Consider the following 25,313-nt stretch of genomic DNA (forward strand, 5'->3'; position numbering starts at 1 on the left):
CCTGGGGAAAGGGTTCTCAACCATGAAGATGTGTGAGCCAGAAAGGTCAGGGACCGGCCTAATTGATGTTAAGTGATGGTCCCTGCATCTTTATCCTCGCCTCGTCCCTCCATTTCAGATGGCAGGGACTTCAAGTTGTGACCTATGGGGGTTGAGGGGTCATGTGACAGTGGGGATGGCAAGAAGTGGGTGCAAGAGAGATGGAGTTGAGAGTAGCCTCTGGAGGGCCGGCTGGTGGGCTGGGTGTGGAGTAGGAGAAAGGGGCATGAAGGGGCCCAGCATCCATGGAGGTAGACTCCTAGGAGCAGCTGGGTCCATCACCGGAGGTACTGTTCATTGGGATGGCCAAAGGATTGGGGCCCCTGTATTTTGCTTTGCTTGGGAACAGTGTGTATCGAGAAATCCATTCTGGATGAGACCAAGTTACAGCAAACAGACAACAGAGCTCAGAAAGGAGGTTCTGAACTTCACTGGTTATAGAAGAGTGAAGGAGTCAGGGGTCACTGGCAGAACTAGAACTCCCTGGGTTCCCATGTGGGTGAGAGCGCTGTGACTCTGGGCCAACGATTCCACTGATTCCCAGTTTCCTCATCTGTGAAACGGAGCTAAGAAGAAAACCCTTTTCTGAGGATTTCATAAATGAGTTTCTGAAAAGGAAATGCTTATCACTGGCCCTGCTACCGGTCAAACATCCAATACGTTATTGTGGATATTGACAGGACTGTGTCGTTTCTTCCACAGAGCTTCTGTGTCCTGTGTCAGGGGTGGCTCTGGGTGTTCTGGAGACATCTGTGGACAAGGTAAAGTACCTAGCCTCCCAGGTGGACATAAGCATTAGGGGAAAGAGAAAGAACGGAGCAGGGTGGAGGGACCGTGAGTGGGGTGGAGAAAGAGTACAGTATTAAATATGGTCATTGGGGGTGACGTTTCGGCAAGAACTTGAAAGTGAAAATTGGCCCTGTGGATGCCTGGGAGAGAGGACTCCCAGGCAGAAAGAACACCCTGGACAAAGACCCTGAGGGCGGGTGAGAGTGGTGGTCTGAGGGGTGAAGAGGCCAGTGAGCTTTGGGAGAGAGGTGGGAGGTGACGTCCCAGAGGTAAGGTGAGGGGAACTGTAGGTGGAGCTTCCTCATGGCAGAGGCTGCTGGGCAACCAGCCCTCCAGCCTGGCAGACACAGCGGCTCTCCAACTGGGTCCAGGAAGCAAGCGTCCCAACATGGAGGGCACCACTTCCCCAGGATGACAGAGGGAGTGGGCAGTTTCTAACCAGGCTCTCTCTGGACACTCTCTAAGGCATGCCTTTCCCAGCCACCCCCTCACAGCAAGGCCTCACCTGGCAGCACGGGCTCACCAGAGGGGCCTCTCCTCCTCCTGGCTATCGAACACCTCCTCCCAGCAGACCTCAGCCAGCCCTTTGTCCCAGGGCTCCCAATCAAAGCATAAGCTGGAGGCGTTCTCCTCTGAATCTGTGGGGGGTAGGAGACAAGAGTGGGCGGTCACACCCTGCCTCCTACTCCTGACCCCAAGAGGACACCTTCCTAGGGCTGGGCATCCCTGCAGGCTTCTCTGTAGTCAGGGGATCTAGGCCAACTCATGACCCAAGATCAGGCCTCAGGGAGCCTTCAAGCCCTTAAACAGTGACCAGGGGCCAAGAAAGGTTGTCCCATGACTTCAAAAGTGGCTAAGCCCATCTACTAGAGAGTGACCCTAGAGGCTAGCAAATGACCTGCTTGTATTGGACAAGGTCCAAGGGGGAGTCCTAAGGGGACACAAGCCTCATCACTGAGCCTCCCTCCATTCCCCACCAGTTCACCATTCATCAATATCCATCAATATCATTTACAATGATCCTCACAGCACCGGCTTGTGGTTATACCCGCATGAAGTCTGGCTGACTGAATGGTGGTCCACCTGCACCTCCTGGAGACCTGGTCCCTTCCATCCAGTGGCATGCCCTGAAACTAGGAAGAGAATCGTAGCAGGTCTCTTTGACTTGCAGGGGCGCCCATAATGCATGCTGAGCAAGCTGCAGAGGGACGGTTATGGTAGCAACAGCCTCCTCCTCAGATGTGTTGTTGTGCAAGCCTCCCAGGTTACGACGTGTGCGCTTGATTCGGCTAACTTCATTTGTCTTGGGAAGGCAAGGCGGAGGAAGATGGGGAGGAGGGGCGATCACATTTCACACTCCAGTCTTGTATTGCTTCACGGGTTCTAGAAGAGTGAGGGAGCATGCCGAGCGGCCCTCAGCCCCAGCGTCTTCATCTGTACAAGGGGCACAACGATGGCATCTTCTAAGGAACGTGAACGGAAGCAGCGCTCAGCACAGGCCTCGCATGGGCATCCCCCAATGCCACGGTCATTACGACGCAAGCATCAGCACCAGGGCCTGGGGCACGTTTCTCAGGAGCCACGAGTGTTTTTGGAGTACAGATGATGCTCTCTGGTCTTACCTGCCTTTCCTCTTTGGTCTTCTCCACCTCACGGAGAAGATTGCTAGAATGAGCTTTATTTGACAGATGAGCAGTGAAGGTTCAGAAAGATAAGGTGACTTGGCTGGGCGCCCACAGCCAGGAGGGGTGTTCTGGGTTAAAAGGTACCCTGGTGGTGCCATAGTGAAGCATTCAGCTGCTAACTGAAAGGTAGGGAGTTCACACCCACTAGAGGCCCCACAGGAGAATATATGGCAGTCTGCTTCTCTAAGGATGACAGCCTCGGAAACCCTATGGAGCAGTTCCACTGTCCTATAGGGTAGCCCTGAGTCTAAAGAGTCCTCAAACTATGGCCCATGGGCCACATGTGGCCCACCGAGGACATTTATCCGGCCCGCCGGGTGTTTTTGCCACTGCTGCCTGTTCTACTTCAAAATAAGAAATGTGCAGTGCGCATAGGAATTTGTTCAGTTTTTTTTTAAAACTATAGTCCGGCCCTCCAACGGGTCTGAGGGACAGTGAACTGGCCCCGTTTAAAAAGTTTGAGGACCCCTGGTCTAAATCAACCCAATGCGGGGGTGGCAGTAGGGCTTGTGTGTGGAGAAATTCAAAGGCAGCTTTGAATTTCCAATCTTGCTCCGTCAGCTCTTGACCAAGGATGGCCATGTGGGGTGGGAAGGGTCTTCAACCAATATGGTCCGGGTGGGAGTGTGGGCCTTCTCGTCTGCTTCAGTCCCCTGCTTCCCTCTGCAAATTCCTGTTGAAGCACAGAAGGGATTATATCAGGGGACACCCCCCCCCCCCCAGAAGGGGTACAGGTCTTCATCCTCTCATGAGATCCCACCTGTGTTTTCTAGGGGCTCAGCTGCCCCTGGGCTTAGTATCGGTCTTGCCAGGCAGCTTCTCTTCCTCCCTCAGCTCCGGAGAGTGGCACTCTGGCCCGGGGCCTCACCCACCACACTCCCTCCCTCCACGTCACCGCTCCCGCGGTTTGGGTTGGCTTGTGTTCTCCAGAGAGTTCTGATGAAGTCTGCGCCGCTACTCCCTTTGACTGTGACTCTGTTTGGGAATCAGGTCTTCTCAGGTGTCATCAAGTCCAGGTGGTGGTGTCATTGGGTGCTGGTGTCAATTCCAGTCATCACCACCCCATGTGACACGGACCTGTCCCACATTGTCTTTTCTCGGCCTGTAATTGTTATGGGAGCAGGTGGTTAGGCTGGGTTCACACAGTTAACATTGTGCTTGGCAGCCAAGCACGAACCGTTAGGCTAGCCAGGACTTCTTGACGAGGTCATCTGTCATCCCAAGGCCAACAGAACCGGTGTCCTCAAAACGCAGCCCCAAAGGGAGCAGGCTGTATGACTGCAGAGGCAGAGGTTGGACTGAAGGTTCGACAAGCCTGAGGAGCCACGGGGAGTCTGCGTGGACCAGACTCTCGAGCTTCAGAGAGAGGGGCCCTGTGCCCTGGACTGGCAGCCTCCAGAACCGAGCAGAAGGTGCCGTAGTCTCAACCATCCATCCGTGGTCATTTGTAGCAGCAGACCTAGGACTCAAATACAGGAGACCCATACCTCGGAGAGATACGCCAGTTTGGTCCCAGGCCCCCGCAACGGAGCACATACTGCAATAAAGCAAGCCACGCTCTGTTTGTGGTTTCCCCGTGCCTAAAAAGGTTATGTTTATGGTGTACTGCAGTCTACTGATTGTGCAAGAGCATCATGAACAAGTGTGAAATATGGCAAGAATTACCACCATGTGGCAGACTCAAGATCGACATGTGCTGCTGGGAAAGGGATCGATCGGCCTGCTCAGTCAATAAAGCAAAGGCCATCAGACCAGGTACACTGGCCAGCCTCCTGCCCTGACATGGACCCGCCAGGCCAGGTGGAGGTGTCAGGGCTCCTGTGACTCAGGCAAACTGGATCCCAGGCCAAAGAGATTCCCAGAGGGGGAGTTAGACAGGCACAAGGCCAGGTGTCTGGAGACCCTCTTCCCACAGGCCCTGGCTCATAGGCAGTACACACACAGTAATCATGAGTGTCCAGAAGGCAGGCAAGGCCCTGGGGATGGGCTCGCTTTGGTGCAAAATTCAGAAGAGGAGTTATTCGAAAACACATCAGTGAACAGCTTGAGAAAATGTGAACAATGGCCGGGGTAGGGTAAGCTGTGACCAGCTCCCTGGACACCTTGCTGGGAGGAGTGGAGCCTCAGATTGGGATGCGGGTGGGGGCGCCCTGCTCTGGAGAAGCCAGGCAAAGCCACTCCCACAATTCACCATCGACAAAATCCCACTCGAGATAGTCTTCTCCAAGGACCTGCTGAGTGTCAGCCTGAGGCGCCTGCTGTGCACTGACCTGCTGAGGCTTCCATGACCCACCGCACAGCACCAGCGTCCTCACCATCTTCCTCTGAGGGAGAACAGTAAGGTTCAGACACCAGCCAGCTGGCCTGCTTAAGTACTTCACAGGTGTGTAACTCTGGGCAGGTAGTTTTTCCTAAGTCTCACTTTCTTCAACTATAAGCCAGGGATGACTATTTCACAGGGTTATTCTAAGGTGCATGTGAGATAAGAATGCTTCTCGTACTCTGGTGCTTTAGCACGGGGCCTGGTACACAGTCACGGGTCAGTCTCTGCTTCTGCAGTTTATAGCTCTGGGAACCAGCTGGGGAAGTTCTGCTTTGCCATCTAACGTGGCTAGGCGTCAGAATCCACTCAATGGCACATAGCTTCACGTTTTCAGAAATTCACTTATTTTTGTTGTTGAGCAGAACAAAACACCAACCCAACATACACATGCCAATGAGTGACACGGATTCTCACCCTCCTCTTCTTCGCCGTTCCTCTTCCATTGACATAAGCTCTCCACCCCCAAGTTTCCCATCTAATCTTTCCAGGTGCAGTTTTAACTTTCACGGCAGATGTTACTAGTTAAACTCAACTACTCTTTGGTTTGATGAAGACTTTGGGGGATCTACTTGGTTCAAGTTTTGAGTCTCTCGGGACAGTAGTTTCAGGGGCTCAGCCAGATTCCACAACATTAATATTGACTACCAAGGGGTAAGGATGAGATGAGAACCTGAGTGGCCTGGACACCAAGAACTGGCTTTTAAAGCCATGCGCACAGCCCCCATGTGATGCCCATCCTTTGTCTCTTCAGGGAACGCAGTCCACTCTGGAAATCCGACAACATATTAAGCTGACATTTCTGGGAGCAGGATTCCCCCCCTAGGCTCTTGCCAGGAACTCCACAATTACTGGTATCCACATCTGAGATCACAGGTGGGGTGGGGAGCACTGCTCATCCTCCTGCTTGGCCGGCTAAGGTCATGAGGCTGTGTAGGAGGTGAGATCAGTCAAGAGGAAGCAGTCCCTCAGCTGTGGAGGATGCATGGGAGACAGGCCACCGAGGGGAAGAGATGACTGGCCACATGGCCAGACCACATGGGCTTGGATGCCCATACCCCCAGCTCTATGGCCACTTCGCCCAGCCTCTTGCTCCAGGAGGGATGATAGTGGCCTACATGACCCTGTGACCCAGAGAAGCCAAACCATTCCTGAGGTCTGAGAACAGGGTGTGGTCTCTGGGCACCTAGCAATGCCAAAGGCAAGCTGCTCGCTAGACCAGAGCTCTGGCCGAGGGGAGTGGGCCTGACATCAGGCCAAGGTGTACTGGTGGCAGCCCTAAGGACCCACCGGGTCACCTCCCCAGAAAAACCACCGAGCAGTGTGCGCACAAGCACACACACTGTGTTCCCTTATTTACCCCCACTACCTCTCTCCCTTCCTCGTGGTCAAACTCGGGAATTCCCTGCGTCACCAGGATTTGACCTTGGGCCCTGGACTATGAACCCTTCACTGCCAACCCAGTACTTCCCGCTTGCATGGACGGCTTTTATCTGAGCCACAGTGGGAATGCCTGACCCAAACCCTTCTCTACCAGGGTTCCAGGAACTCTTGGTCTGCTGGGGGCCCCACAGCCCAGTCTGGGAGGCTCACCTTGGCCAAGCAAGAAGCACAGCCAGATGGCCAACAGGAATAGCAGCAAGCCCGCGGGCAGGCAGAGCCAGAAAACCAGAAAGGAAAAGGTGAGGTCGTTTACCAGCGGCACCAGTGGGAACTTCATGGTGCATATATGGGGGCCAACCAGCCAGGGCTAGGTACACACTGCCCTCAGCCCCATTGTGACTAAGTAGCTGAGGTAACAAGGAAGCCAGTGTCCTTCAGATGAAGCTAGTAGGGCAGACCTAGGGTGCCCTGTTTTGGACAAGTGGGTGAGAGATTGGGAATTCCCACTTGAGACTGAAATACTACTGAGATAGTTAAGGTTTCTTGTGCCCACCTGGCCGATAAACACACATGGGATTAAGTGAAAGGCGGAGAGAGAACTGGCTCGGGAAGCCTCACCTTTCTAGTTCTCGGGTCTCTTGCTCTCTGACGGTTGGACCAGGGTGTAGCTGCCTTAGCCAGTTCTCTGCTTCAGCTGGCAAGGCTCACTTCCTGCAAGAAATCCCTGAGGAGAGCCACATGTACCTACCCTGATGCAGCCCTGGTGCTGGAGAAGCCATGTGGAGACACCTGCCAGCACTGAGATGCTTACCCGCTCACTGATTCGGCTTTCCTCCTGCAGTCGGCCTCACTGTGTGTGTTTTGTGAGATGGAGGAGGTCTTTGTGGATTGGTATCGGACATATGGGCTAATGTTGGACTTATGGGCTTGGACAGCTCTGGGCTGGGATGCTTTCTTAATGTATACTTACTCTTTATCTAAAACTCTCTTATACCTATGAGTTTCTGTGGATGTTTCTCTATTGTACCTAGACTCACACAACTACATATCTTGCCAAGCTGCTAACAGTGAGAAAGACAGCTGGGTGACACCGAGCCCTGGGTGGGTGTGAGAAGGAGCTCCAGGAGCCAGCAGGCCCTGGGGCCTGGAGTGGCCACAGGCCCCCCACATTTCCTGGGAGCAGTGGGGCCAGTGGCCAGTGGCTGAGCAGGCAGCCATGCTTGGCTCTGGCCCCTACCTGCCGGGTGAGATACAGGCCCAGTACTGTCACAGACGCTCTGGTTTTCACTGTGGGTCAGAACCTTCAGATCTGTTTGGCATTCTCCCAGCTTTATAATGGTAGCTCACCCTTGGTCCAAACCTCAGTGGCTCACAAGGTTTTCAGGCTGGGACCTTCTGGGCACACATCCCTCGGCCTCTGTTTGGAGCGTGGGTTCAGGTTAGTAGGGAGCTGAACCATCTGCACCATCTAGGGTGTGATTGTCGGGTCAGTGGTGACCCATGCTGACCCCATGTCTGGCCGAGTAGCAGCATGCTGCTCGACAGGGTTCTCAGAAAGTGGTTTTCAAAGACACCAGGTCCTCCCGTAACTATAAAACCAGGTGAAGATGGCCCCAGGAAAGAGCACCCACTGGGGAGTCCAGCCCAGTCTGTAACCAAAAGCACACACGAGGTTGTTAGATAAGAATCTCCTTAAAATTTAATTGACTAAATGTATTACATTCAATATTCCATGGGTTTCTTCTGGACAAAGAATCGGCATAAATACAAACAAGCCTCTGGGCCTTCTCCCCTGACAGAAGGTCGAACACAGGAGGCGAGGGGACATGGAGACACCTTCATATCTTCATATTTACAGTTTGCCTTAACTTTACAGTTCAGTGCCAGAAATATTTACAGAAAATACAGTAAGAAAAAGATTATGTCTTGGCAACATACTGAAATTCATACAAATTGTATATATGATTTCAAGCAAATAATGATACTGCTTTTTTTTTTAAAGCCACAACTGCCAAGCCCTTCAGAGGAGAAAGATGTTCTTGGTCACCATGAGACGAGGGCTTGGGAAACTTGGGTTTGACTCAACAACTATTTACTGGGGCGCCTACTATATGCAAGGCACTGTGGAATCCCAAATGACACCTATACCCTCACCGCTAAAAAAGAAGAGCATCTGAACAGGCATTGATGTTCTGAGAAAAACACTACAGAGTACATGGCTTCTTAGCCACGGAGAAGCCCACACTTAGATTCCACACTGGACAGAGGGGTGACTGCCTGCCCAACCCCACCCTCCCCACTCCGTGGCAGGAGAGGAGGCTGTGATGGAAAGCTTTGAAAGAGATGACTGAAGTCAAGTGGCCATTTCATGTGAATCAACGAGTGAACTCTCATTTTAAGAAAACTAGACCGCCGGGCTTTAACGTGCTGAATGGAGAACTACCGCCAGGAACTGTGCCAGACAGTCCTCACCAGCCACACACCGTGGCTTGGGGAGGGGAGGTGGGGAAGACTCCCAGTGCGAGCGAAGTTTCCTCGAAGCCTGAGCCTCTAACCTTCATGCTGCCCGGTGTATAGGAAGCAACCACGCACACCGCCTGAAGGCAACTGACATTACAAGCCAAACATGGATAGATTTTGTTATTTATAAATGAGTCCAAGGAAAATGGGCTTGCTCTGATAGGAAGAGTTCAAACTGGAGGACAGGATATGTGTTGTGTTGTTAGTGGTAGTAGTGGGGGGTGGGATGGGCAGGGATGGGATTGGTCAAGCCGCCACACAACAATTCCTTTGAAAGGGCTGAAGGAGAAGAAGGGGTTCTTTGCAGGAAGCAATGGCTGAAAAGGGAAGGGTGAAAGAGGAAAGAGCCCTCCTCGCTGTCCTCAGCGCTCCGAACCAGAGAGGAAGACTCCATCCGCTATTCCCTGGGTTGGCCTCCCTCCTTCCCACATGCTCCCACTTCACGCAGGAACTGCTGTGCAACCCTCGCCCCAAGGTGTGGTGAACACATGCTATTGCATTCACCAGGCAGACCACTCAAGATAACAACCAAGAACGAGTATCTTCCTCTGGCATCATTCTACTCAAAGTGGTCTTCACAAAGTCAGTCGGGTGAACTCAGTGACCATGAACTCAAACCCACACTATGGAAGATCCAAGAGCAGGATCTTTTTTGTAGGTGCCACTGTGAGAGGAGACCAACCCTCGACTAGGGAAGGATACCCCATTTTCTGCTGCTGCTGCTGCCCACATTGGGGGCTCTCCGGCAATTGAGAGCTGCATATGTCAGAACTTACCCCTCCTCCTCTGGGAGACCACAAAGTCTTCCCAGTTACACGTCCCACTCCACATGGCTGTCCACTTAACAAAGCAATTAGAATTACACAAAGTTGCCAGACTCGGGCTAATTACAGGATCAGCAAACCTACCTCCAACACCCTCCCCCACCCCAATACATTTTTCTGACCTTAAAACTATGCCAAAGGTAAAAGTTTCATCAGAAGAATCATACTGAGGATGGATATCTACATCAGTTCTTTGTAACCTCTGGAATGTTCTAAGTTGCACATCAACTTACAGCCTTTTGCTCACTTCAATAGAACATGGGCCCACTTTCACTTGAAATGCTCAATCTGGAACTATGCTGTAATTACTGAAACATAATTTAGGGTAGGACGGGCCAATCTTATTATGGACCCTTCCCCCATGTTACCATCTGGGAGCATCACTTTTTCGCCCAGCTTAAAAAGGAAGTCAATTGTTGAATGATAGGAAACCCTGAATGGAAAGTGGAGTCATAAGAGGAAGAAGTTATCTTTACCTGAGCTTAAAACAAACAGGAAAACAAGGGTATGGCAAACATAAAACCAACAGCTGCTATGCCCATAGTTCTGGAATAGAAATAACTGCACAGGGCACCAGGTCCTACACTCCCCTTCTCCCCCACTGAAACCACCAAAGCAAGAGCAGTAACTGAACCGGACCATAGGAGGTCTGATCTACACAACCTACTGACACCAGTTTTGGGGGGGGGCGGGCAGGGCGGGGAGAACACCCCTTATACACCTGTGATCACGCCTCTTTGGAATTCAAATGTCACTTGTGTTCATAATACAAAATCATCATAATTTAGAAAGCAGAAATCAAACAGGACAGGAGAGATGAGCAGTGTCCCCTCTAGCACTGTAGCAAGCATCGCATAAGGATGTGCTGCTCCGGCCACCTCAGTGTTCATCCCTGGCAGAAAAGTAGCAGCAAGGTAACACAAGTCGTTCCAAACCCTGACAGGGACTTGTGGTGCCATCAGCTGGCAAAGTCCAGAAAACAACCGTCACCATTTCTAAGACCAGCCACCTAAGGAGGTGGCCACCAATGCTTGTCGATGATGAAATCCAGTAGCTTTCTGAGAGAGATTGGAATCACTAGCTCCAGGAAGCTAGTTCCTAAGCCTCAAATTAGAATCCTTCATAAACCAGTGCAGTTTCCTGCTTGGTCCTGAAGTAAGAAACAGTGCATGAGACCAAGTCATCGTCAGTCCTTGTTGTGAATGCACACCTCTTGATCTTTAACCAAGGGACACAAGTGTGCCACCTGACGTCCTGCCACCATGCCGGCCCCTGTGGAGAGTGCAGGATCACTGCTGCCATCCAGCTTCTAGTGCTACAGATCTCTGCGCCCCATGCAAGTACAGGGCACTGTACTCCGTGAGGGAGCGGATCCTGGTTGCCCAGGAACCGGGGCCTTCACACGGATCCGCTGTATGGTGACGAGACTGGCAACTTTGTGAAGGGTAGAGAGAAAATAGGACATTTTTAATGTCAGATTTCTGATCTGAGCAAAAACCGTCTTCTTTTCGTCAGTCGGACAGCGGGACAGAAAGTGGGCCCACGAGCGAGCAGAGGCCGAGCTCTTTCCTGCTCCGCCAGGCGATCGGCACTGTTGAGTTCTTAATGTCCTAGGAGATTCTGGACAGATTTTAATCACAACCTCCTAAAGTGAGGTATAAAACTATCTTCAACTTCTAATTTGCAAACTTGTTGATACTACCTACCAATGCACACATTTAACTGAGATGCATACAAGCCTTTCTCCTGCAAAGGCTTACATTTCACTGAAATTGTCACTTTAAAAAGAAAGTTTATGGCTAAAACGTTTAATGTCATTACCAGCAGGAATCTGATTGTGTCTGGGAGCCCATTTCACTAAGAAGCCAAAAAAAGTCTTCTATCAAATGGGTTTACAATGCGCTTCTTCTAGTCTGGTGATTAAACAGTAAGCTCTTAAGGAGTGATTTGCTTTTATTTGTACAGTGATCACCTGTCAAGTAGTTGGCTTTGATATCATAGCCCCCGAAACTGGAGTTAGACCATTGCAGACAGACAGTGGTCTAAGAACTGCAGCTCTGTAGTCCAACCTCCTGGAACAGTGACGTATAAAACTCTGGCTCCAACTGCTTATTGCGGTACTTGTTGACAATGTCGGTGATCTTCTGTTTCCGGCGCACATGGGGTGGACTGTAGGAGTCGCTCTCCAGTCTCTTTCTTCTACAAATATTAATGACAGTTTGCCTCACCAGGAACCCTGTTATAGAAATGTCAGCAGCCAGTTAGCGAGGTGACAGCCACCGCACCACCAAGGAAAAACATCCAAAGAGAACAAATAACATGTGATCTGACAAGCACTTCCTGATTGCCATTAGACCGCCGTCTTCATTCTCCAGCATTGGAAGTCTGTAAAGTACAGCTCTACTCACACTTGGTCTACTCTGCCATTTTAAACAGAAAAAGCATGCTCCCTTTGTAACAAGAGCCATAACAGTTCTATACGTGCCACCGACGGAGTAACACGGCACTTCCTCACTCTTCCTCCGATGGCTTCTAAAACCATGAAAGAACAAGAGGCCACGCCCCTTCAGCCCCACCGCAGCCCTTACCAAGTGCTCGCCTGCTGACGATCATCCCGTCCACGAGAGGGATGACCATGTTGAACTTTCCAGTGGCTCCTTGAGTTTTTATCCGGAATAATCCAGTGTTTAAAGGGTGGATGAAGATGACAGGGACTTCTTTTTCAAGAGTGGTTGATCTGAAGAAAAGACGAGATTCTTTTTACCCCTGACATGTAAAAGTCTCCATTTCCAAGAACAGCACAGAAAGACCGGGGGACCTCTTAAAGGCAGTACTTTGAGCAAGGGATCAATGTGCTCAGACTCTTCTTCCTAGGAGAACGTGGTGCTGACCCCTATTGTTTAGTGACACCTGGCTCTAGGTTTCCAAGAACAGGACAGGCTTTTTAAGCTGACAAAGGAGGTCGAGGAAATGTGCTTAGAAACGGATGGGGGCATGGGATGGAAGGAAAAGCTAGAAACCTCTAGAATGAGGAGGAATGAACTAGGGACCAGATATGGGGCTTTCACTGCTCTTCCCTCCTGGACGAAAGAGAGGTGGGAATACAGCTTCATTTCACTCGGGGAATTCCTGATAGGATTAATTGTCCTTGTCCTCCTGCATGAGGGTGGTAACTGGCCATGTGTGGGCAGGGTCAAAAGCACTCAAACCCGCACGATGGTAGCAGATGCTATGGTTAGCAAGGGTGCCTGTGGAAAAGAGTGAGTTAACACAGTACATGGCAGGAATCTATCCAAAGGCACTCACGATACTGTGACAATGTCCATTAGTTTTGTTTTCAACACAGTGAACTTCGCTGGCATAGGCAAAGCAAATTGACCAAAGCAACCATGATCGTCTTTCAAGTTGTAAACAAAACCACACATAAAAAACCAATTCTATAGTACTGCAGAATCCAAGACAAATGCTAATAAACTTTGCTAGTCTACTAATATGTTATAATCTAATTGTATTACACCTTTGCACCTAAGTACAATGCAGTTAGTTTTCTTCTAAACTAGTTTAGGAAAAATCTACCTCATGACAGCTATTTTACTCTAGTCAGTGTCATGAATGGGAAAAAGGCCCTATGTTAAGAGAGACATAAGGAAGCCAATACTACATGCACTGTCCTGAAGTACGTTCTGATTTGACCTCCTATAAGGAGTATTCTAGGGCAAAGTATAGAAATTTAACTCAACTGCCTATCAGAAAACTCAAGCTTACTGCACAGAGTTGGTTCAGAGGGAGGTAGAACTGCTCCTTTAGGCTTCCAAGACCGCAGCACTGTTACTGAAGTAGAAAACCTCAGTCTGCTCTTGTGGAGTAGCTGGTGGTTTCAAACTGCTGACTTGGTGGTTTACAATCAATCCACTGTGTAACCCACTATGCCATGAGGGTTTTCTCAACTGGCTAGTAGATGATATTAAAGAATGATTACTAGGATTTTAGCTATTTTTAAAGCATTCTTTTAAGTTGAATACGTGACTTATTTAGAAGAAGACTGTCAGGGTATCTGTAAACTATTTAAAAGTACTTAAGCATAAAAACCAGATAATTAAAAAAATTATTTCCTAGAAGTTAAAAAGAAACACTTTTACTGACTTTATTTCATCAATAATAAGTAACATGGGCAGACATCTGTCTCAAAGGTAACCGGGACCAGATAATGTAAAGAGAAGGAACTCTAACAGTTAAAATCTCAAGTGTGAAGCTCTGCACTGTGTGAGTGGTGGTTAGCATTTTGGCTCACAGCCTGGGTTCAGCTCACTCTCTCCTTCATTGATTGAGGAACATGAGCTTATTTTATCCCACTTCTTGGAATTACTTAAAAATATTTGTTTTAACAAAACATAAATGAGCAAAACGTCTTGAAAACTGTAAAACCTATGTAAATGTTATCACACCTTCTACTCATGATTATCAGTTATCTCATTACTCAATATTTTGCATTTATAACTGGCTTAAAAAATCTACTTTCTGACTTTTTTGTACATTAACAATGCATCCCTGGCAGTAAACAAACAGTGAGGTACATACTGCGAGGAACATTGGCTGTGATTTTTTAAGGTTCTCTGTCAACTTGAGTGGGTCATGAATCTCAGTGAGTTGGCAGTTATGCAACGATGTAACCATCCTCATTTTGTGATCTGGTGTGATCATCCCCATTTTTGCATAATAATGACTTTTTCATTACAACCTTATCTTTGGAACCTAACTATGACAGGAGTGAGTGTATGGATTTTATCCTTTTCATATATAGAGATTTTAACATTAAAGAAAGTGTGAACTACAGGTTTTTCTTTTGTTTTATATATATATATATAATATTATATCTTATAAAGGACAAAGACAACACAAGGCACAGACATATTATCTGGATGAGGAAGGCCATTAGCACAAGGTCAAAATGGCATCTAGAACTACAGGTTCTTTAGAAATACTTTTCCATTAAAAGGTTCATATGATTAAGATCTTTTAATTCTATCTTGAACGTTTTTACCAATTTAATTACATTATTTTGATCTAATATTACGAACCTATTACTATCAGCCCCACTAATAATTAATAGCCACAACTTTTCCATTTTCTTTTTGCTACAGCTAGATAAAGAAGAGCAACTAATCACACAAGTTTTTGATAACTTCATTACCTTCTCTACTTATCCGTAAATTTTCTGTGATTTCCCCCTCACCCCCCCAATGAGGTTATTTTTATTGCTTCCCTGCTCATTACAATAATTTTAAAAACTAAGCTTGAGATAGTTTCTAGACCATAACGTCACTCTTTGAAAGTACATAAATCAGTAATTTTTTTGAATATTTACAGAGGTGTGCAACTATCTATTGTGCTAATTTTAGAAGATTTCCACACCCCCCCCATTAGAAATTCTTTGTGAATTTGCAGTCATCCCTGAACCTTGGGTAATCACTAATCTTTGTTTCTATAAATGGAATCATGTCTTTCATGCCAGATTTCTTCACTCAGCACCAGGCTGTAGCACACATCATAATTTTACTCCTCATTACAGCTAAAGAGGACTCCACTGCAGGGTCCAGCACATCTGTTTATTCACCATCAGCTAGTTCCACATTTTTAATGTTCACGAACACTTGAAGTAAGTCTTTTAGTGGAGCTATGTCCCCTTTATCTTGGGTAGTACCTTGGAGTGGAACTGCCGAGTTATATAATAAATCTTGTGTTTTACTTTTTGAAAACCAAACAAAAACAAACTCCGCTAAGTTGCTTTGTTGTTGTCCATTTTACATTCCACCAGGGAGCCATGAGGGATCTAGTATCTCTACATCTTCACCAACACTTGATTGTCTTTTCCCCTTAAGTCATCGAATGGTTGTAAAATGGTTTTGATTTGCATTTCCCTAAAATAACTAATGTTACTGACCATCCACTTATCTTTCTTCTTTGGAGGAATGTCTATTTAAGGATTTTGTCTATTTTTAACTTGGGTGGCTTGTGCTTTTTCGGTGAGGTTCACGATCAGATAGAGGATGTGTAAATACTGCTGAGTCAGTGGCTCATTTTTTGATTTCTTAAAAAGGAAAAAAGTCATTCTTCATTCCTTCATTCAACTGAGCTGAACATCTTATACAAGTAAACAGGTGTGCTGGTGTTTACAAAGAGTGACCTGCTGATAAATTACTTCAAACCATGACAAATATAGTACCTGAGAGAAGTGCTACTATTTGCAGTAGTTTCCACACCAGTACTGATCTCTGTCATCAGGTCTGAAAGGGGAAAATTTTCTGGAAGAAAAGAATATTACAGTTAATAGCTCCTTCACATATACATGCACGACAGTGTAGAATATCATATATATGGAGTCGAAGTTCCTGTTCATGTGGGAAAGGTGAGGAAATGGAAACATCACCTTCACAAGTGAACAGCTAGTGGATGATATGATGGGAAACAAGAGCTTTGCATTTAGACGGTTTGCTTAATAAAAGCCTTGATGTAGTAGCAATAGTTTCTGACTTATTTTTCTATATAAGTATTTCCCCACACACAAAACAATTTTTCCTCAAGAAATATTTTGGCTAAGTTCATCTAAAGCAGAGGGTTTTAGAAAACATGACTAGCAGTCATAGGGAGTCTAGAAGACAATTATTATGTGTTCCCAGGAACTCTTGAGTTATGTGAGACCAAAAGTCTAAGTATGCATTTTTTTAAAATGCTCTTGTGTTGCTTGCAAAATACAAACAAACAAACAAAAAAACCCATGAGAAACTCAGTCATAGCAGAGCTGTTCTTTTTTATATATATCATTTTATTGGGAGCTCATACAACTCTTATCACAATCCATACACACATCCATTGTGTCAAGCACATTCGTATATTTGTTGTCATCATCATTCTCAAAACATTTGCTTTCTACTTGACCCCATGGTATCAGCTCCTCATTCCCCCCTCCCTCACCCTTGGTAATTTATGAATTATTATTATTTTGTCATTTCACCCACTTTTCTGTGGTCCATCCCCCAGGGAGGGGGTTATGTGATCAGTGTTCCCTTTCTCCCTCCCCTTCCCTCCACCCTCCCGGTATCGCCACTCTCACCACTGGTCCTGAGAGGTTCATCTGTCCTGGATTCCCTGTGTTTCCAGTTCCTATCGGTACCAGTGTACATCCTCTGGTCTAGCTGGATTTGTGAGGGATCATGATAGTGGGGGTGGAAGCATTTAAGAACTAGAGGGAAGTTATATGTTTCATCGTTGCATAGCAGAGTTCTTAAAGACAAATTAGCCCTTACTTTGAAAGTAGACAGTGAGTGCACTGGACTCATCAAAGATCTGCCGCGGAAAACAAGTGTGTGCAACACTCCCTTTCCCTTTTCCGGAAGCCTTCTGGTGGCTGGGAGAACATGCAGTGGGGTCAAATGGCAGTAAACCATATACACTATGACACCAAAGATTTCACCTACCAATTTCTAAAAAGCTTCACAACCATGCACTACATTTCATGGCTGTCCCCATGTAACAGAGGAGTATTTTAAAGCTAAGAGCCCCAGCTAAGTACTGAGCAGCTAACAAAGGTGGGCAGTTCCAACGTGGCAATGGCTCTATGGGAGAAAAGACCTGGCGATCTGTTCCTATAAAGCTTGCCGCCTAGAAAACCCTACGTAGACGTTCTACTCTGCCCTGTACGGGTCACTCTGCATCTCAACCAACTTGACAGTACACAACCACAACAGTCTACGGCTTGAAAAACTGAGTGATGTATTTAGGATGCAAGCCCGCTTGCTAGCCTCCAGGTCCCAGCCCTTGGCCACCACACCACACCACTCGTCTCTCATTAGACATTTAGCAAGTCATGCTCATTCTATTAAAATATTAGTTATGAAACAAGTCCTTATACAGTACCGATATCGTCATAGCGTTCCACCCAGACTACAGAAACTCTGGTCTCAGGTCCTAGGGGAGGCACAGGGCGCCCCTGAGGCAGCATCTTCATTCTGGAACTGGGACTGAGCTAGATGAGGAAGAGAAAAGCAGAAGGGCGGGGAAGAAAACAAGTAAAAAGCTCGGACTTAACAGAACTACTCAGCATGCGGTTATCAAGATACTCAGTGATGGGTGAGAAGAAAATAAAGGAAAATGCCAGGTCGTGGGAAGTCACTTCAGGAACACAGGATGATAAATTTTTTTTTTTCCTTTCTTTTTTTTGACATTTTATTAGGGGCTCATACAACTGTTATCCCAATCCATACACACATCAATTGTGTAAAGCGCATTTGTACATCGTTTCTCAAAACATTTTCTCTCCATTTAAACCCCCGACATTAGGTCCTCATTTTTCCCCTCCCTCCCCGCTCCCCCCTCCCGCATGAGCCCTTGATAGTTTATAAATGGGTATTTTGTCATATCTTGCAGGGTGATACATTTTTAAAGAAGCTCTTCCTTGGCTGTTATTGGTCTAACCTAAACCAAGGAAATGGACGGCTGTCAGAGGAAACAACGTGAGAAATAGGCTATGACAGTGCTACTGACACACAATGTAATGTGGCCTCTTTAGAATCCATGTCTATTTCTATGGCTAGAAAGCAGAATGCTTTCCCAATTGTGGCAACATCCCTGTTTGCTCCGAGAGTCATTTTTTCAAATGCCCCCAGTTATTCCCAGAACGGAGACCAACTGCTTCAACCGTCGCCTATGTTCAATCCCTCTTTCCTGTCCGTGGAAAGACAAAGGGTTGCTTGGAGCTTCCCTACCACGGTGGTTTGCGCAGGCTTCCCTGCCCACCCAATCAGCTTGAACACGTCTTCACAAGGCCGACAGGGCAATGTGGCCCTTTTCGCACTTGAACCGACTTTAGCGGATACAGCAGAATTGAGTATGCAGGGCAGCCCTAGGAGAGCCTCAATTTATTGAATTTTAAAAATAAAACTGATTAGCATAGAGATAAATGTCTTGTAACCGGACAACCAGCAATCATGGCAAGGCCTCTAGATTCTTTCTCCATTCTAGTGTGTTCACAGAAAATGACTTTGTCCAAGAAACTCCCCATGTACTGAAATAGCTGTAATGAGAAAGTCCAACAACACTAGCAATGGTGAGAATATGCACCACCAGAGCTTTCAAACACTGCTGTGAAGAGATCTACTTGGCAAGCTCTTAAAGAGGTATAAACACTTCTAGCCTAGCACCCAACCATGCCACTCCTGGGGAGCTACCCCGGAAGAAGGAAAACCTATTTCCATACAAAACCTTGCTCATGAAGGTTCCTGTCCGCAGGCGCTTGTATAGACACGGGCAAGGTGATTATTTGGATTATATGGGAGTGTAGAAGAGCCTAAACAAGCTTGAAAGAGACAGACAAAGCTGTTGGACTTAACTATCATGTTTGTAAGAGTCCTTTAAGGTTACAATAATCAAGGCACTGTGGAACTGGCATAAGTATCAGCATGCAGACCAATGAACCCAAGAGTTAAGGGGAAAAAACCAAAAAAACACATTATGTCGAGCCAAGTGAGGCTTTTAACAAAGGTGCCAGGGTTGCTTGATGGAGAAAACAGAATTTTCAACAAATTCATGGCTGGCCAGACAGCCACATTCAGAGACAATTTTCTTAGTAGCATGGCTCCTAAATGGCTTTTGCGATACTCACCATATCCCCAAAGACCCATTTCTGATTCACGCATTTTCTTACCCAAGTAACAATTGCAAATATAAACGCGGCTATGATTCAGTCTGCTCTGTGCCACACACTGTGCCAAGCATTTCGACTAGTTTTTACCTTAAACGTACAGTTACCTGGGGGCTTAGGTTTTCATTTGGATTTCTGTGCTAATGAAGTGGTGCATTTTTTCATGCACTTACTGGCCATAAGCATATATATATTTTTTAAGTACCTGTTCAAATCTTTTGCACATGTTTGAAACTGGTGTGCTGACCTTATTATTCTGAGTTGCAGGAGTTACATAATTTAGACCTAAGTCTTTTGTCAAGTATATGTAATATAAATATTTTCTCCATGCTATCACTTGACTTTTCATTTTGTTTTTTTTCTCAATTTGTGATCTTTCCTCTTTCTCTCTTTTTTTAACAATTGTTTTATTGGGGGCTCATACAACTCTTATCACAATTCATACATACATTAATTTTGTAAAGCACATTTGTACTTTTCATTTTCATTTCTTAAGGGCAAAAGCTTAAATTTTGGTAAAGCTCAACTTTTCTACTTTTTCCTCTAGTAGTTGGTGCTTTTGCATTCTATCTAAGAAATCTCTGCCCACATCAGTGTCACTAAGGCATTTTTCTCCAATGTTTTCTATTGGAAGTTTTGCTAAGTTTTATATTTGGGCCTATACTTTGAGTTACTTTTTGTGTATGTAAAAGAGATGAGGTTATTTTCTCATATGAAAATCCAGTTATTCCAGCACCATCTGTCAAAAAAAGTCCTTTCTCCATTAAAGTGCCTCGGTACATTTGTCCAAACTCCTACGTGCAATGTCTTCATTCAGTTCTATTTAACTGTATTCGACCCTTACACTGACACCACACTCTAAATTATTAGGGCTCTATAATAAATCTTGCAATCATACAAATCCTCTATCTTTGTTTTCTAAGTCAAAATTAATTTGGTTATTCTAAGATGTTTTCTTTTCCATATAGAGGATCACCTTGTAATTTCTTCTAAAAATTCACCAAGAATTTGACTGGCATTGCATTAACTCTGCAGATTAATTCAAGAACTGACATCAATACACAAATATGGCACAGCTGAATACTGGAGATTTGCCTAAAACCCTCCATTACAATTAACAGTGACATGTTGATCTCTGAACTGTGAAAACTTTTAGTACAACTCCTGATTTTCAAAGTCAACCTATGTCAGAACATGTACACAACTTGATTTTTTCCTCTAAATCAATTTTGAAGGTGAAAAATCTCTCCCATCATCTCTTTTAAGCCAATATTGAGTAAAAATAATTTCCACTAGAAGGAATCAAATTAAGTTCCTGTACAGTAGAAGAATATCTCCAGTCAAGTTTAGATTATTTTTTGTTCTAAATCAGTCTTCTTCTTCTTTTTTTAGCTCAGTCTTCTTACACTTTGAATTATCCTGTATTCTTGCTATTTCGTTTCTTGGTCACTTCCCAGGAAGGATTAAGAAGGGGAAGAACGCAGAAAAAAAAGAAACAACATCTGCCGACAAAGTAAGAGAAAGTATAAAAAAAAAGCAAAAACCTCTTCTTCCCTCACGGCACTCATTCATACTCTGAAATCCCACTACATGTATAAATTGTTCAAGCTGAGCACTGCATGCATAAATGATGATGTGGGATCCCCGGGCAATGCTGCAACTTCACTGCATACCTCAAGGTTCTAATAAGAACCCTGGTTTGGACAGGAAAGGGATGGGTAGAGAACAAGCTGGCACCAATGGCTAAGTCAAGGGAAACAGTACAGGCGCTCTTATTATGAAGCTATTTATAGTACGCTGATAAAAGAAAATATTGACAATTTGTTTTTTAAAAACTTAATTACTAATGATTTGGTACTCTATGACAATTATTCTCTAGGTTAAAATGATAAGCTCTTCGGCATACTCAACTTCTGGAGATATACCAACATAGTGACTTACCCTCTGTGAGGAATTAAGATTGTCTGTATGATTGGGGAAAAGCTCAAGTGTCAGGGATGGCTGTTTTAGAATTCCTGGCATAAGATCCATATTTGAATCACTATCTTGGTCCGAGATGTTACTTTCTAATGAATCAGCTATGGGTTAAAGAAAAAAAAAATCAATTACAATACTTACTACTTAGTTTCAGTAAAGATGTTTAAACCAACTACATATGAACGTCTATCCTAAGCCATTTAAACAAAGCACCATCACTCAAACAAGGGCTGGTAAACTTGTTCTGTAAAGGATCAGGTAATAAATACATTTTAGGTTTTTTTGTCATACAAGTCTGAGGTGTGTGTACACGCACAGTATTTTACAATCCTTTAAAAGCTGTAAACAGTCATTCTTAGGGGATTGAATTTGGTCTGTGATTACTTGGCTCTTGTGCTATAGCAATGATTCTCAACCTGGGGGTTGTGACCCCTTTGACCATCTGAAAAGATATTTCCGATGGTCTTGGGAATTGAGACACTGCTCCTCTATCCATCTTCAGGTGGATCCATCCACATGCAGATACGTCCATATATGAGTACCCTGCGTGAAGACTGTTACCCACGCTACACCAAGCTTCAAGACAAAATTTCATTTATTTGTCATTAGAAATAAATATTTCACAATGTATAGTTACATATTGTTTTTGTGATTCATCACTATGCTTTAATGATGTTCAATTTGTAACAATGAAATACACCCCATGTATCAGATATTTACATTATGATTCATAACAGTAGCAAAATGACAGTTATGAAGTAGCAACGAAAATAATTTTGTGTTTGGGGTCACCACCACATGAGGAATTGTATTAAAGGGTCTCGGCATTAGGAAGGTTGGGAACCACTGCTCTACAGGATAATTCAAATAAGACTGGAAACTAACTTCTTAGAGGTAGAATATGATAAGAGCCATCTGTTATTCTCTGAGGTTGTTTTTTCCCCTCTGAGGTTTTTGATGATAAACTCAATTAGGCAGCCCTGTAGCAAGTTGGCACGGGGGCACTCAAAAGGTACAGAGGACCATCTCTCTGTGATTAAGCAGCAATCAGGTTTGAGAAAGCAAAGAGAAAAAAATAAAACAAAAAACATTCAGAAACAGGAAGAAGTTGAGTTGCAATAGGGATGTCTTAAGGGGTAAGGTTTAATTTTCAAAAAGCAAGGGTTCACAGCAAAGTAAGACCGTAAGCTCAGACTGAGAAGTAATTATCACCCAATCAATCCTTAAGAAGAACATTCTTGATTGCTGTCTTTCTAGGCTTGATAAGGTTCCTCCTGCTCAGATTCTTACTAGTTAGATTCTATGGGGTATCATATAAGGCTTTCACATAGACGTCCTGTGAACTCACTCATAATCAAACAAAGAAATGAACTAATTGAACAATGGGGCTTTAACTTACCAGGTGAGCTTAGGAGCCCTGTGATGCAGTAAGTTAAACACTGGGCTGATATCCCACCAGCTCTGCAGAATAAAGATAAGGCTGCCCGCATCTCTAAAGATGGATAGTCTTGGAACTCCTCAGGAACAGCGCTACCTTGTTCTATAGGATTGCTATGAGTCATAATCAACTTGATGGCAGTGGGTTTGATTTAGTTTTATGTATTTGTTTAATTAAGCTAAAGAAATGCCAAACTTGAGTTAAAGGAGGGCTGTTTCATTACTTTAAAAAGTTATAATTAAGTTAATTCTCGTAAGAAAGTTAAGAGGAACTACCACCTTTGCATAATCTAATAATTAGCAAGCCTTAAAAGCAGAAGAATGACTTTGTCAAAAACTCTTCCAATGCAATGATACGGTAAAAACCAGTGAACACAAAAATAGATCTTAAAATAATACCATACAAAAAACGCTCTTACTTAAAGATTCCACAGGAGAAGGAACCACAAAAGCTATTTCTGTCAGGGCATCAGCATAATACAGCACCTTCTTCTGTCCATTGAAAATGCTAGCCCCAACATCTTCAGAGGAAATTACTTCATCTAGGAACGAGAAGCACGACATTATTTCTTTAAAAAATGTGAAAACCCAGTATTTTCCAAACATTCTGCTTTATGAAATCTTAACTGGTTAATAAAATAACAAAAAGTAGAAGGTAAGTTTCCAATTAGAACCAATTAGTGTGTGTGAAGAGCTTTAAATCATAAAGACTAACTTCAGGTTCAGAAATGAAATCAAACTATACTCTTGAATTTGCGAGGCCTTAGGCTCCCTTGCGAGGCAGATGAAGAGAAAAGGACTTTCAGACTGGGGAGCAGCCACACGGAAGAGACCATCTGAAGGCGCTGGGTGGGCATCGGTGCACCCCTCACTTTCAAGGCATTTCTGTCTCTAACCTCTCTCCAGCTTCTCGCTGCTCCTGCCCCCTCCTCCCCCAGTGGTCAGCACATGCACACATGCACAGGCACTATTTGTAACAGTATCTCTTCTAAGCCAGCCTGGCAAAAATGAAATTAATCAAACCCCTGAAAGCTATGACAGCGTCTAATTAAAATGAACAAATTGTTATACCAATAAGGCATAAAACACCAACAACCTGACAAAAGATTGGGTGGAAAATACCAAAAAGCCGTCTCAGGAGGGAAACAACAATCTTTTAAAATGCTCAAACTCTTATTAAAAATATAAAATTTCTGTAGTAAACAGAACTATTGAGATGAAGGATTAGCAAACTTTTTCTATAGAGGGGCCAGATAGTAAATACTTAGGATTTATGTAAAGATAAAACAATACTGATGCATTGTTGTGCCGACTCACCTCTGCTGTAGTGAGAAAACAGCCAAAGACCACATGCCGGTCAGAGTCTGGCTAAGTTCCAACAATACTTTCTTGACAAATACAGGCCTGGGCTGCAGTTTGCTAACTCTGGGCAGCTACTTGGTATCCACTGTAACACACTGCGATTATTGGCCAATACCCACTCCACCTTGCCCCACTCTACACAGCAGCCACGAAGCTGATAGGACTGACTCTTCATAACTGCTCTACCTTCTCTATTTCTGACAGGGTCATTTCACCGTTCTTGCTTTGAGACAGGTTTGTGTAGTTCAGGTCTTTGGGGTAGAGGAGGCTACTATCTGGCTAATCAGTCCCACTCAGGACAGAGTGGTTGGGGACAAAGCCCGCATACAGAGAACAGAGCTAAAGGAAAACTGCAGAGAAGCAGAACTGACCACACGACATCTCAATGGCATTTTCAGTGACATGACACAATAAATGACCTTCAAAACTAAATGGGCCAGGTTTTCTGTTATTTGCAACCATGGGGGGCTTCTAATAATTAGTGGGAAAATGCCACTTTTCCATGAAACTTTTAAAGTCCCTTCATGTTGGCAAAATTAAATAATGTCTGCACTGCTTGCTATATGAACTTTTATCTTTATGATGAGAATTTATGAGAATTAAGCTACAGATATAGTCAAACATGTGCAAGAACATGGAAATACAAATTACAGTGGTATATTCCCAAATGTTTTGATTCTGCCTTGGTTGAAATAAAGGAACTACAGGTCACAAATCACAATGGTATTTAATAGGCAATGTTGAAGTACATCAGCACTCTTTTGAGTGTTTAAAGCAATGGAGCGATAGGTTTATTGTGCCAACCTGGCCAATAAACACATGTAGGATTAATAAAGTTGCAGTTTAATTGAAGGGCAGGGAGATAAATGGCTCGGCGAGCCTCGCCTTTCTGTCTCTTGCTCTCTTATGATCAGACCAGCGTGCAGCTACGTTAGTTAGTTCTCTGCCTTAACTTGTGAGCCACACTACCTGTGGGACACCCAACCCGTGGACTGTGTTGCTATAGTTTGAGGTTCCTTTGAGACCTGCTTCTGCACACTGCTGGTGCATACCTCACTTGAGCTGGGGACTGTTGGATCCTGTCATCTGACTGACTGTTGGTGACCTGCCCTGCTGTTTGCTGCCTGTGGCCGGACTGTCTATATTGTTCCACAGAAGACTTAGCTGTCTGCTTTCTTGACGTGCACCCAGCAGCCCTCGTGAGTTGAAGGACTGCCAGTATATTAATTGTCTCACGGAAGTGAGTTGAACTGCTCTGTGGACTAATTAGCTGTTTACTT

General features: G+C 45.2%; 2 protein-coding genes across 8 annotated transcripts in view; both read right to left on the minus strand.

Annotated features, from left to right (window-relative positions):
- Positions 1–1,347: 1,347 nt before the first annotated feature.
- On the minus strand, positions 1,348–6,553 carry ADIG (adipogenin). The gene is made up of 2 exons (XM_004698266.1): positions 6,427–6,553; positions 1,348–1,466 (listed from the first exon to the last, which is right to left on the minus strand). Exons 1-2 carry the CDS (start codon positions 6,551–6,553, stop codon positions 1,348–1,350), a joined length of 246 nt encoding a protein of 81 aa, XP_004698323.1.
- Positions 6,554–7,897: 1,344 nt separating this feature from the next.
- RALGAPB (Ral GTPase activating protein non-catalytic subunit beta) overlaps positions 7,898–25,313 on the minus strand; it is a 74,323-nt gene continuing 56,907 nt past the window's right edge. For all 7 annotated transcript variants that reach the window (XM_030886986.2, XM_004697981.3, XM_045295136.1 and 4 more), the window contains 6 exons: positions 23,091–23,213; positions 21,199–21,335; positions 17,475–17,583; positions 15,784–15,862; positions 12,149–12,297; positions 7,898–11,796 (listed from right to left, as the gene is read on the minus strand). In XM_030886986.2, the coding sequence (XP_030742846.1) occupies positions 11,603–11,796; positions 12,149–12,297; positions 15,784–15,862; positions 17,475–17,583; positions 21,199–21,335; positions 23,091–23,213 (791 nt within the window). In that variant the 3' untranslated portion in view covers positions 7,898–11,602. The remainder of the gene's footprint in view (positions 11,797–12,148; positions 12,298–15,783; positions 15,863–17,474; positions 17,584–21,198; positions 21,336–23,090; positions 23,214–25,313) is intronic.

This window comes from Echinops telfairi, unplaced genomic scaffold (genome assembly GCF_000313985.2).
Source record: "Echinops telfairi isolate 266 unplaced genomic scaffold, ASM31398v2 ScPeMD7_5592;HRSCAF=6446, whole genome shotgun sequence".
Classification (NCBI taxonomy): Eukaryota; Metazoa; Chordata; class Mammalia; order Afrosoricida; family Tenrecidae; genus Echinops; species Echinops telfairi.